This window comes from Pipistrellus kuhlii, unplaced genomic scaffold, assembly GCF_014108245.1.
Source record: "Pipistrellus kuhlii isolate mPipKuh1 unplaced genomic scaffold, mPipKuh1.p scaffold_m20_p_39, whole genome shotgun sequence".
In the NCBI taxonomy this organism is placed as follows: Eukaryota; Metazoa; Chordata; class Mammalia; order Chiroptera; family Vespertilionidae; genus Pipistrellus; species Pipistrellus kuhlii.
The window spans coordinates 87,489-101,969 of NW_023425539.1; the positions used below are offsets into that span (position 1 = coordinate 87,489).

The 14,481-nt window shown below is 38.7% G+C and overlaps 1 protein-coding gene across 1 annotated transcript; it reads left to right on the top strand.

Annotated features, from left to right (window-relative positions):
* The first annotated feature begins 6,457 nt into the window (after positions 1 to 6,457).
* Positions 6,458 to 7,402, top strand: LOC118702467 (olfactory receptor-like protein DTMT). Its single transcript, XM_036408396.1, has one exon. The coding sequence runs from the start codon at positions 6,458 to 6,460 to the stop codon at positions 7,400 to 7,402; it is 945 nt and encodes a 314-aa protein (XP_036264289.1).
* Positions 7,403 to 14,481: the final 7,079 nt, after the last annotated feature.

Sequence of the window (14,481 nt, forward strand, 5' to 3'; positions counted from 1 at the left end):
AAAAATAGTTCATCTCAATATGGGCAGAAAAAGCCTTTGACCAAAAATTTAACATGAATTTAACAAATTTGTGAGTTAAAAAATTTCAGCAAACTGGGAAAAGAAGAAAATTTCCTCAACCTGATAGAAGAACAACTTTTTAGAAACTGAAGCAAGTAGTACAATTAATCATGAAAGACAGAATGCTTCCTTCCTTAGATCAGGGACAAAATAAAACGTTTGCTTTCACCACTTCTATTCACTGTTGTACTGGAAGTCCTAGGCAGTGAAAAAGGAAAATAAAAAAGTAGGCAGATTTGAAGGTAAGAAATTAAACCATCTCTATTTAGAGACAACATAATTGCCTATGTAGAAAATCCCCCCAAATGTAAAAAAAAAAGAAAAAAAAAAAGAAAAAAAAAGTTCTAGAACTAATAAATGAGTTTAGTATTGTCAGAGAATACAATGTCAATATATTAAGTTTGTATTCTGTATCCTATATAATAAAGAGCTAATATGATAATTAGACCAGATGGCAGAACAACCTTCCAGAATGACCAGTAGGGGGGGGGTAGAGGGTAGAGAGGGAGGAAGGAGGGGGTGAGCGGCTGCCTGCAGCTGAGGCAGCTGGTGCTGCAAGACAGCAGCTAAAGCGGCTAGGGCTGCAAAGGTCTACCCTTGCATGAATTTCATGCATCAGACCTCTAGTATAAATTAAAAATATTAACACATTAAAATTTATATTAGTATCAACAAGCAGTGAAGATGTAGAAAGTGAAGAAACACTCTAAAGTACCATTTACAATAGCATTAAACAAATATTTAGGTATAAATCTTATACAACATATACAAATATTTATACTTAAATAATCACAAAACACTGATTAAAGAAATCACAGATAATCTGAAGAAATGGATATATATATATAATGGATATATTGGAAGATTGAATACTATTGTTAAGATAGGGACATTTGTCTGGTCATTGTTGTTCAGTAGTTGAGCATTGACCTATAAACCAGGAGGTTATGGTTAGATTCCTGGTAAGGGCACATGGCAGGGTTTCAGGTTCAATCCTCAGTAGGGGGCATGCAGGAGGCAGCTGATCAGTGATTCTCTCTCATTGATGTTTTTTTCTCTTCCATATTCTTACTCTCTGATATCAATAAAAATATATTAAAGATATGGACATTTCTGAAAAGAATCTAGAGATTTGACACAATTCCATTAGAATTCCTACAGGGTGGGGTACAAATAGACAATCTATATATATAAAAGCTTAAATGACTGTTACAACCAAATGACCAGAATGACTGGTTGATCAGTCGCTATGACATGCACCGACCACCAGGGGGAAGATGCTCAACACAGGAGTGGGGCCCCCTGGTAGTCAGTTTGCTCCCACAGCCAACCTCCAGCAGCCCCTCTGCCCAGTCGGTTGGCCTCTCGAACCAGCTGGCTAACCTCCCACAGCTCCTCCTACCTGCCAGCCAGCCTTTCATCCCCGGTAAGCCCTGATTGGGGGGCCGGCTGGCCAACCTCCCCGGGTTCCTCCCCTTGGCTGGCAACTCTCTCCCCCCAATGGACCTCAATTGCCAGCCAGGCCGAGGTTCCCTATTCATGCAAGAATTTGTGCACCGGGCCCCTAGTCTGATTATAAAATTTTATGTAAAGGTAAGAAAGTAAAAAAGCAAAGTTGATTTTAGAAACAAAGAACCAAGTAGGAAGACTCATATTGCCTGGTTTCCAGACTTACTGTTAAGTAAAATCATTAGGAAATTGTGGTATTAGAGAAAAGATAAATAGGTATAGAGAATTCAGAATAGCTTATAGAGTCTAGAAATGGATAGACTCATGTATCATCTATTGATCACTGACAAAGATGTAAAGGCAACTCAGTGGAAAATAGTCTTTTCAACCATCAGTACTTAAAAGATTGGACTTTCATATGCAAATAAGAATCTCAATTTGTATCTCACACTCTATACAATTAACTCATCATGAATCAGATACCAAAATATTTTTATGTGTACCAAGAAAGTTCTCCATGACATCATGTTTCATGTTGTCAGAGAAGTCTGAGAGCAGGAAATCAGGGTGTAGAACAAAAACAAGGTGAAATGTTCTTGGGTTGCATCATCTAAAGTTAATCCAAGTCATTGTAGAGTTGGTTACTGCAGCTGTGGTGGGAAGAATAGATAAGTCTGAGAGAATTAAAAATGGCACACAGGAAGTGTCATATATTTCTCAAGGGAGTAGTGCTTAAACAATGGTTTTATTGATAGAGAAGTTGAGCCTACCACCTGGACATTTTGCAGATCTTATATGAACCAATAGATAAAGACCAGGTGGTGATATTTATTATGGATGAAAAACAAGGATGCTCTACACCAGTGTTTCCCAAATTTTTGACATGTGTACCCCTTTTACAATTTTCGTAACGCTGAGTACCCCTCATACTCATGAGAATGTAGAATTAGGTGCAGCTAAGCACGGTGCAGTGCATATCCCCACCAAACTCTGGTGTAACTCATACCCCCACCAAACTCTTCCCGTACCCCAAGGGGTACACATACCACACTTTGGGAAACACTGCTCTACACAACTGAATCAGAGAGGACCATATCTGAAATTATGAGATATGTAATGGGTGACACTTCATATTTTCATGTCTAATAATACATGTTAATGAAAACTATAACAACCTAATAAAGGTACAATTAATGAGGATGCAGATTCCCTCAGAATGAATGTTTATATGACATCACTACATAAAGAACCCTGTCCAGCTGAGATTATGGCCAAGGAGAACATGGAATGTGTGGTGAAAGAAGGAGTAATAAATGTCAACCATGCTGTAGTGATCAATTGCAATATAGGAAGGAACTGGAAACTAGGAGTTAATCTGACACATTTGTAGAGTAGTAAAGATGATGGTGGTGGTAGATGCATTAAGTTTTTCATAGAGAGGTAAGGAGATGAAGGTACCTCAATGGGATTCAAACTGGATTTCAATATTGGGTTTTCAATATTGGGTTGAGGAAGATTGAACATGATTTGAGAGAGTTTTCTTTTCTCTTATTCCAGTCTTTGTCAGATATGGGCATATAGTTGGGCCATAGAGATCTAATGTTTGTTAGCAACAGATGTATCTCTCTCCCCTTGGCTATGTTTATGGATAATTGGGTTATAGTGAGAAATTCTACCACCCTGATAATATTTTCAAAATATGTTTTTAGGGTAATTTTTCTTATTGTGCGCCTGGTAAAGCCTCGTATGCTCCTGAGTTATTTTAGGATATTCACACTCTGGTCCCTGCTAGTTGGCTTCTCCAACCATTTTCTGTCACCTCTGAAAATGTAGGCTTTAGCCCCACAGGCCTAATGTCCCTTAAACAGATAGTGCTTAATTGTCCATACACGAGCTTCTCTCCTTCCTCAGTTTCCCCCAAGGTATAGTCATGTATAATCAGTGACTTATTCCAGGACTCTGACATCATTGTCCTAGAACCATCCTGCATAATTACTTTGCCTTAATGAGTTCCTCCAGGATCTAGATTCCTCTGGGATCCAGGACTCCTTTGGTGTAGGGTTGTATAGAATAGGAGATGTGAGAAGGGCTGTTGCAGGCACAGTTGATGACTACAGAGGCTGTTACTTGACATGGCTTAGTGAATAGAAGGGAGCAAAATCTTAGAAAATGGTCCTGAAATAAATCACCCTCAGACAGACTAAGTTGGGCAGCCGATGAATAAGCTGGTCTCTTGGACCCTTCTAACAGGATGGTCTTGATTTCTCAGATTGTGTGATGTTCTGCTGCGGTATTTTCAGGTATGATGACCTTCCTCTTCTCCACCTCTCAGCCTCTTAGACTTCCCCAAATCCTAAAACATTTTGTTGGATATCCACCAGTTTCAATCTTTTTTTTTAAAATTAATAGTGGCTTCCATAAATATTACTTTCTATGTAATGTATTCCACAGTGCAATATAATTTTAATATGATGACAAGTTTTAATGCAATAGTTCTAGCCCTTGCTATATTTTAGAGCACCTTGAGTTTTAAATACCTTGGCATAGGACCCTTCTCTAAATTTGTCTTAGGGAGATCAGGGATCTTTATTTTTAATAACATCATAGTGACTTGCAGTTCACTGTGTCATTAATGGATAAGGATGGACATCATCAAATGCTAATTTACAAAATAGCTGTTTTTCTACTGAGTCAGAATCAGTGTTTTACTTGAAGTCCAAATGATCTGCATGGACATTCATTTCAGAAGCATTCCCTTCATAGATTTTTATGTGCAATCCAGGCTGAGAACTACTGGCTTAGTGGGTGAAGAAGATGAGAGGCTTATTGCATCATCAGCGGTAGCATCTGCAAGTTCTGTTTTCTATTTGTCATCTCTAGTATACTATTGGCACAAGAGTCAGGTCCCATTAATTTACCTGAGAAACAAAATTCAGAGAAATCAGGTATGTGGTTCACCTGATGTTTACCTCCACTGTATTGTCAGTGCATAGTGTTAAAGTGTAAAAGCTATCTATGTGGCTGGATCAAACAGCATCATGAGGTGGAAATCCCAGCAACTGGAGATCCCCACATCGTGTAGAACTTCTCTGCTTTCTTTGTCTGCTCTGAGGCACAGTAAGGTGTCTTAGTCATGGTGCTTCAGAGAGATAAGACCAAAAAAGTGATGATCTCTCTATCTACATACATATTTAGCTGGCTATATAGGTCTATTCCCTTTATCATCTCTATTAATGGCAAGAGTAGTGAATCTGTGGCACCCTAACATTTTCCATGGGCACAAGATCACATTCATAAATTCTATAATAAAGAGTCATATCCTGTGTTAAATGCTTGAGGATAGAGACTTCTTGCTCTGGAAAATTCAATACATGTAGTCATTCTTTTTTTTTTTTTTTAATATATATTTTATTGATTTTGTACAGAGAGTTAGAAACATCGATGAGAGAGAGTCATGGATCAGCTGCCTCTTGCACACCCCCCTGCAACCAAGGTGCATGCCCTTGACCGGAATCGAACCCGGGTCCCTTCAGTCCCTAAGCCGACGCTCTATCCATTGAGCCAAACCTATTTCGGCACATGTAGTCATTCTTAAAAGGACTCCTGCTACCTTTAAAGTTGGATACATGTCTCAGCCTCAGTCAGTCATGAGTAGACATGGCCTTTCCTGTATGGATCTTACTATCTAGCAAGGATCAGGCATAAACCAATTATTCAACGGCTTTGAGGGCTACGGGAGCAAGCACAGTGTGATATGAAACACAGCAGTGGTTCTCAAATGGTCTGAGACACAGAAAAGCTTATCTGAGTAATATACCTGGAGGGTAAGTAATGGCTAGCCAGGTAAAGAGAGAGCAGAAGGAGGAAAATGTTAAGCAAGAGGAACAGCAAGTGCAAAAGGCTGGAGGCAAGAAGTTGTGACATTGAGGTCCAGCATTCTTGAAGAGAAAAATGTGAGTGCAACTGGGGGGCCCGGTGAAAATATGTTGGCAGAAATGGTCACTTCTTAATTTAAGTATATGCGGCATAAAATATTATATTAGTTTCAGGTGTACAATATAGTAATTTGACATTTATATACCTTACAATGTGATCACCACACTACCTCTAGTTAAGCATCTTTTCACCATGCACAGTTATCCCAATATTATTGGCTATCTTCTCCTTTACTGGATGGATGAAAAAGATAAAGCATTATTTGAAAGGAATTTTGTCTTTATCTTAAAGACAATGAGGATCCATTGTTCTCATGGACTGTAGGAAGCATGATGATGGGATTTTCGGAGTGGATGTTGATGATGAGAGAAACGTGGGAATGTAAGAAAATCCTCAGGTTTATGGCTGGAGATCCTGAAACTCTTTTAATGAGATGTGGGGAACCAGAGAAGGTGGTGAGGGGAAGAGAAGCAAGATAAGGTCATGATTTGCTTTTGGGATCTATTGAGCTTCAAATGCTGTGATACAGCCAAGGGAAGAAACTCATTAAGCTACTGTATTTACTCTTATAGATTAGAGAGACATGTGCATCTGAAGTTTAAATGGTAATTAAAGTCTTTGAAGTAGAACAGTGTTTAGGAGAAAGCCTGAGGAACATCGTCATGTAAGATTTTGACTGAGCAGGAGACAATTATAGTTACTGAGGATGCCTGGCCAGGCAGGTGTGAGGAGAACTGATACATTATGTGTCTTAGAAACTAATGAATGAGAGTGTTTCAGAAAAGTTAGAACATTATTATGTATTAAAACAAAGTTAAAAAAAATGAGTCATTTTCAATCAGGGTTTCTGATTATAGAGATTTGAAATATGGAAATTTAATTATTGTGAAAAGATGATTTACAATATTTTTGCAGAGTACCTACAACATCATGTTTCATAGAAATGTATTCAGTTTTAAATGTGGGTGTTAATGGAAACTATTATTTCTTCCTCAAGGTACTGGAGACAGATATGACTGAAAGGAATCAAACTGCCATCACAGAGTTCCTCCTCCAGGGCCTGCCCATCGAGTCAGAGCAGAAAAACCTGTTCTATGCCCTATTCCTGGTCATGTATGTTATCACCGTCATGGGAAACCTCCTCATCATTTTCCTGATTCGCCTGGACTCTCAGCTCCACACACCCATGTATTTGTTCCTCAGTAACTTGTCCTTCTCTGACCTGTGCTTCTCCTCCGTCACAATGCCCAAGTTGCTGCAGAACATGCAGAGCCAAGTCCCATCCATCCCCTATGCAGGCTGCCTGACCCAGATGTACTTCTTCCTGTTTTTTGGAGACCTGGAGAGCTTCCTCCTTGTGGCCATGGCCTATGACCGCTATGTGGCCATCTGCTTCCCTCTGCACTACACCACCATCATGAGCCCCAAGCTCTGTCTCTCCCTGGTGGTGCTGTCCTGGGGGCTGACCATGTTGCATGCCATGTTACACACACTGCTCATGGCCAGGTTATATTTTTGTGCCAGCAATGTAATCCCTCACTTTTTCTGTGACATGTCTGCTCTGCTGAAGCTGTCCTGCTCTGACACTCGAGTCAATGACTTGGTGATATTTACCATTGGAGGGCTGATTGTTGTCATCCCATTTCTACTCATCATCACCTCCTATGTACGGATTGTGTTGTCCATCCTCAAAGTCCCTTCTGCTAGAGGTATGCGCAAGGCCTTCTCTACCTGTGGCTCCCACCTGGCTGTGGTGTCACTGTTCTTTGGGTCAATTATTGCTCTTTATTTATGCCCATCAGCTGACAATTCTACTGTGAAGGAGATGGCCATGGCTATGATGTACACCGTGGTGACGCCCATGCTGAACCCCTTCATCTACAGCCTGAGGAACAGAGACATAAAGGGAGCCCTGGGAAGAGTCTTTTGTAGAAAGATATTTTCTCATTATTTATGATTGTAACACTTGATATTTTTTTCATATTTTTATTTCTTAGATATACTAATATTGAATTATTATTCCAGATATATTTCCCTCACCATGTGAACTTCAATTAAAATAAAATGCTTCACAATTGCTCAGTATATAAGAGAGAGAAATTGGAGCTGTGCAGTGAACTGGGTAAGCGAGTCTTTGTGACATCTTTGTCTTCCCAAACCCAGGCATCCTTGGCAAAGCTCAGCTTAAGAAATACCATTTTAATTGGTCTTTATGACTTACATTCTTAACTTATTCATTACAGTATATTATTATTAAAATCAGGAATGCTGGGAATGGTATTGTATTTACTAAAGTGAGTCTGGGGCATGTTACTGTTGCAGTGGGGGATGTAGGGAAAGCAAAGGTGAGAGCCATAGTAAAATCAGAGTGTCTAGAAAAAATTAATGGGAAGATATCCTTAAACTTCCAGGAAATCTCCACAATGAAGCAAAGAAAAAAATAAGCCTCTATTATTCTGTGAGCAACAAACTAAACTGGGTTGGGGTCTCAGAAAATTCGCTGATATGATTTCAAAGACAGACAAAAACTCCCAGGTTGGAGAGGGTGTAGATCAGGCTGAGGAACCCACCTCCTATGAGCGAATCTTTGTGCACTGGGCCCCTGGTTTAAAAATAATTCTCTATACTCTTAGGTTAATACTCAATATTTCAGCTTCTAGTTTACCTCCAAACACCTCCTATATACCTCTCCCAGCACAGGTCACATAATTTATTTATCTGTTAACCGCTTTCCCCCTCTGATTTATTTTTGTGTCCACCTTGTGTTTTCTAATCTGAAGTTGAGATATATAACCCTTTTACAGCATGAGTAGATTTTGTCTTTACATGGGAATAATGAATTCTAGGGGCCCTAAAATTTATTTCCCTAAGAATTTGAAAAGATGGTAGAAGCTAGTATACAAATTCAGAGTGGAAGGATGCTTCTCTTCTGTTTAGTAGTTTGGACTTCATAAAAGAACTTTTATCTTTATCTTTATTCTACCCTTATGGTATTTCTACTAAATATAGATGATATTATCACTATTTTGTAGATGGAAAAATATGGCATTCAATTACTAGTACTTTCTAAGTCACACTGTGTGTCAGTTGTTGAATTTACGTAAGATCCCAGACTATGTGATTCCATGGGTTCCTCTCATTTTCTTCCACTTCAATGAGAAGGGGAGCAGGACATCTGTAATAGTGCCAACAATTTAAACAAAACAAAACAAAATAAAACAAAAAACATCCCAGCTCTGTTTGTGGCATGGACTAGGTTTCCAAACTTGGTCCATTTGTATCCTTAGTTCCCTCTAAGTGATGGCATCCAAATCCACCACTTTAAGCTTCTGGTATATCTGAAGCCCATACTATTCTCATCTGCCTGTGGGTATCTCCACTTGAGGCTCTATGAACAGTTCAATTACAACATGCACATCATTGACCTCTTTATGTTCCCCCAAGTGTGCTCTTTGTCCTTTATTCTATACTTTGAATTTTTTAAAAAACTCATATTTTGGAATAACAATGGTTAATAGGATCAGATTTTTATTAATACCTTTGTTGGATTACATCTTCAAGTCATTTTTTCACTTCGTTTTTATTGTTGACACTATTACAGATGTTCCCCTCCCCCCCTTTACTTGCCTCCACCCAGTCCCTAACCCTCTTCCCTCTGGCCATCTTCAAGTCATTTTAAAAATAAGAATGGTACCTGAATACTGTATTTATTGAATTTTCACCTATTTTAGATTTTTCTTTTGTATTTGTGTTTCCACCTGAAGGACAACTTGGCTAAGTATAGACTTTTGAGGACCTTTGCTTTCCCGCTTAACCTCCATTTTCCAAAGTAACTATGGAAAACTCTGAGGTAAGGCTGACTACTCCCTCTCCTGTCCACCCCTTACCTGGCCATCTTCTTTCCCCCTTGAAACTTGTAGGATTATTTCTCCAAACATGAAGTTTAATAATTTCATCAGATTCTGTTTGTGTATCAATTTTCTTTTATTACAATTTTCTAATAACACACCAAATGATTTTTGAGTTACGAGTCTTTCATCTTTCTTCATTTCAAAAGAGACTTCTACTATCATATCTTGGAATATTATTGACCCATTTTTTTTCCATTCTCTAGTAACAGCAACAAATTTATTGTTGTTGTTAATCCTTACCTGAGAATATTTTTTGTGTTGAATTTTAGAGAGAGTGGAAGGGAGGAGGAGGGACACATAGAGAGAGACATTGATGTGAGAGAGACACATCTATTGGTTGCCTCCTACAGCCTGCAACCGAGGTAATTGCCCTTAACCAAAATCGAACTTGAAACGTTTTAGTCCACAGACTAATGCTCTATCTACTGAGCAAAACTGGCCAGGACAAGACAATAGTTTTTTTTTTAAGACCAATAGTTTTTATAGCAGGTTTGAAAGGTATGCACTACAATCTATCTACATATAAAATGATTATTTTATACAAATTAAAAAGTAAAATAGAATTTATAATAGTATGGTTCTGTAAATATTATTAGTGCAGAAATAAGATTTATACTTGAATTCAACTGAAAAAAGGGGGAAAATGTCATAACACATACACAAAAATGAAAAATAAAATTTTATATCAATCAACCTATGACATTCAAAAGAAAAGTTATAACTTCAAATTAGCTTGTCTTTCTTATACTGTATTAATTGCTCAAGTCTGCCCACATTTCATTTGCTCATATTTATATCACATATCAACCTCTTTCCTCCTTCCCTCAGGCCTCTCTTCCTCTTTCTTCTCTTTTTCCTCTTTTTTAAAAAGTGGCTGAGTCATTTGAGATAGTTTTCAGACATCAAGACCTATAGCTTCTAAATTCAGCATTCAGAATCTCCTGGGAACATGGTCATTCCCATACATAATCACAGTGTTATTATTGCAACCAAAAATGTAACATTAGTTCAAATAGCTCCAATGATAAAGCCTTCTTTGTATGAGAGATTTGTTAACATATGGTTTCCCTACCATACTATTTATTTAAAGTATACAATTAAGTAGTTTTTTGTATATTTACTGAGTTAAATATACAATGTGTGGTGAAAGAAGGAGTTATAAAAGTCAACCATGGTCTTGTGATCAATTGAAATAAAGGGAAGATGTGGATACTAGGAATTAATCTGACACCTGTGGCTGAGAGAAGAGATGTAGAGTAGTAGAGATAACAATAGTGGCTGGAATATTAAGGTTTTCTTAAAGAAATAAGGAGATACAGGTACCTCAATAGGATTGAAACTAGATTTCCCTTTCAATCTTGGATTGAGGAAGATTGAACAAGACATGGGAGAGTTTATCTTCTCTCTTTATGATTTCCACATACTTGCATATGGTTGGCTAATAGAGATCTAATACTTGTTAGCTGCTGATATATTTCTCTCCTTGGGTATGCTTATGAGGACTTGGAGTACAGTGGAAGATTCTACCACCCTGAGAATCTTTCCAACATATGTATCTTTCATGGCATTTTGCTCAAAGAACATTGATTACTTCTAATTGTTCACGAGGTCAAGCCTCATACATTCCTAAGATATTTTACGATATTCATACTCTGGTCCCTGCTAGTTGGCTTCTCCAACCATTTTCCTTCACCTCTGAAAATGTAGGCTTTAGCCACACAGGACTAATGTCCATTAAACTGATAGTGTTGAATCCTCCATACATGAGCTTCTCTTCTTTCTCAGCTTTCCCCAAACTATAGTCAGGTGAGATCAGTGACTGTAAAGAGTCACTGTTCCAGGGCTCTGAGAGCATGGTGCTAGAACAGTCCTAGGTAATTACTTTGTACTTAATGAGTTCCTCTAGGACCTAGATTCCTCTGGGATTCAGGGCCTTTTCTTTTGGTCTAGGGATGTATAGGATGGGAGATGTGAGAAGGGATGTTGCAGATACAGGTGATGACTACAGAGGCTGTTACCTCACATGCCTTGGTGTATAAAGAGGAGCAGAATCTCAGGCAAGGAATCACTCTCAGACAAACTGGTTAAGTTGGGCAGCAGATTAACAGATGAATGACTTGGTTTCTCAGGGCCTTTCTAATAGGACGGTGTGATTTCTCAGGTTGTGTGATGTTCTGCTGCGGTATTTTCAGGTATGATGACTCTCCTCTTCTCCACCTCTCAGCCTCCAAGACTTCCCCAAATTCTAAAATATTTTGATGAGTGTCTACCGGTTACAAATGCTTTTTACAGTAATAGCATCCATTACTTCCTACAGTAATAGCATCCATTACTTCCTATAGAATGTATTCCCACAATGTAACATAATTTCAATATAATGACAACTTTAGAGGCACGCTTTAATGAAATAGTTCTAGCACTTGATTTATTTTAGAATTACTTTCAGTTTTAAAAACCTTGGCCCAGGATCCCTCTCAGGTATTGTGATTAAATCTGTCTTAGGGAGACCAGTGATGTTTATTTTTAATAGCATCATAGTTGCTTGCAGTTTCCTGTGTATTTGGTGGACAAGGATGGGCATCATCAGAATGCTAATTTAAAAAGTAGCTGTTTTCCTACTGAGTCAGAATCAGAGTTTTATTAGAACTCCCAGGTGATTTGCATGGACATGAATTCCAGAAGCACTGCTCTAGGAGGTTTTTATGTGCAATCCAAGCTGAGATCTACTGACTAGTGGGCGAAGAAGATGAGAGGCTCATTGTGTCACCAGTAGTAGCACCTGAAAGTTCTGTCTCTTGTTTGTCATCTCAGTGTTACGATTGACATAAGAGTCAGGTCCCATTAATTTACCTGGGAAACAAAATTCAAAGAAACCATTTGTGTGATTTACCTGATATTTCCCCCAACTGTATTGTCAGTGCATAGTGTTCAAGGGTAAAAACTGTTAATGTGGCTGGATCAAACAGCATCAAGGGGTGGAAATCCCAGCAATTGGACTCATTGATGTCATTATTGAAGGAGTTTCCCACATTTCTTAATGTTTCTCCTCTGCTTTCTTTGTCTGCTTTGGAGGCACATTAAGGTGTCTTAGTCAGGATGCTCTAGGGAAATAGAACCAATAGTAGATCTATCTATCTATCATCTATCTATCTATCTATCTATCTATCTATCTATCTATACATCCACCTACCTATCATCTATCTCTATAAATAGATAGCTATGTATTACCTTTATCATCTGTATTAGTGACAAGAGTAGTGAATCTGAGTTACTCTAACATTGTCCTTGGGCACAAAAATCACATTAATAAATTATATAATAAAATGTCATATTCAGTATTAAATGGTTGAGGTTAGAGACTTCTCACTCTGTGAAAATTTAGTAGGAGTAGTGACTCTCACTTAAAAGGACTTCGGCTGTCTTTAAAGTTGGAGGAATGCATGTCTCAGCCTGAAACACAAACGACAAATATTCATGAAACATCAGCCACATGGAAGACAGCTATAAAGCTTTAATATCAAAGGCGCTGAGTGCTATGGAGACAAGCAAAGTGTGCTGTGAAACACAGCAGTGGTCCTCATCTGGTCTCAGGAGACAGGGAAGGTTTAGCTGAACAAGTGACAGAGTAAGTGACATGTAATATACCTGGAGGATAAGTAAGGGCAAGCCCGTTGAAGAGAGAGCAGAAGGAGGAAAATGTTAAGCAAGAGGAACAGCAAGTGCAAAAGGCTGGGAGCAAGACGTAGTGACATTGAGGTCCAGCACTGTCGAAGAGACAAATGTGAGTGCAATTAGGGGGCCAGATGAAACTGTGGTGGCAGAAACGGTCACTTCTTAATTTAAGTATATGCGGTATATGTCGGGACTGGTTTGGCTCAGTGGATAGAGCGTCGGCCTGCGGACTGAAAGGTCCTGGGTTCGATTCCGGTCAAGGGCATGTACCTTGGTTGTGGGCACATCCCCAGTGGGGGGTGTGCAAGAGGCAGCTGGTTGATGTTTCTCTCTCATCGACGTTTCTAACTCTCTGTCGCTCTTAATTCCTCTTTGTGTAAAATCAATAAAATATATTTTTAAAAAAGTATATGTGGTATAAAATATATTAGTTTCAGGTGTACAATATAATGATTTGACATATGTATATACACCTTACAATGTGATCACAACACTACCTCTAGTTAAGCATCTTGTCATCATGCACAGTTATCCCAGTGTTATTGCCTATATTTCCCTTTAATGGATGGGTGAAAAAGATGAAGCATTTTTTGGAAAGGGATCTTACATTTATCTTAAGAACAATGAGGATCCATGAAGATTGTAGGGAGAGTGATGGTCATGTTTCCAGTGAGACTGACAGAGATTGTTAGAAGCAGGGATGTGAATTAAGAGGCTGATTCAGTAGTATAAACAAGATAAGAGGTCAGTTGGGTTAGGGTAGTGAAGGTGGAGAAAAGGAATGGATGAATGGGAATTAAGTGGCAGAATCTATCAGACTTGTGGAAAGAGTGGATGTTGATGATGGGAGAAAGGTGGGAATGAAAGAAAACCCTCAGGTTGATGGCAGGAGAGCCTGGACCTCTTTTAATGAGATGTGGGGAACCAGAGAAGGAAGAGAATGGAAGAAGAGCAGGGTAGGGTCATGATTTGTTTTGGGGATCTATTGAGTTTAAAATGCTGTGATACATCCAAGAGAAGAAAATCATTAAACAGCTACATATAGTCTTTTTTTTAGATTAGAGAGATATTTATATCTGAAGGTTAAATGGTAATCAAAGCCTTTGAAGTAGATAAGTATTTCTTGGTAATGTATGTAGAATTATAAGATAACAGTGTTTAGGAAAAAGCCCTGGGGAACATCATCATGTAAGATTTTGACTGAGCCTTAGCCGGTTTGGCTGATAGGAGAGAGCATAAGCCTGAAGACTGAAGGGTCCCAGGTTAAATTCCAGTCAAGGATACATGCCCAGGTTCCAGGCACAATAGCCAGTAAGGGGTGTGCAGGAGGCCGTTGATCAATGATTCTCTCTCATCGTTGATGATTCTCTCTCTCTCTTTCCCTTTCTGAAACCAATAGAAATCATATATTAAAATAAACTCAACTTCCATTTAGCAGAGGACAGTTACAGTT

What these genes read in the sequence shown, in the direction of transcription:
- LOC118702467 (XM_036408396.1), top strand. Translation starts at nt 6,458, where the DNA reads ATGACTGAAAGGAATCAAACTGCCATCACAGAGTTCCTCCTCCAGGGC.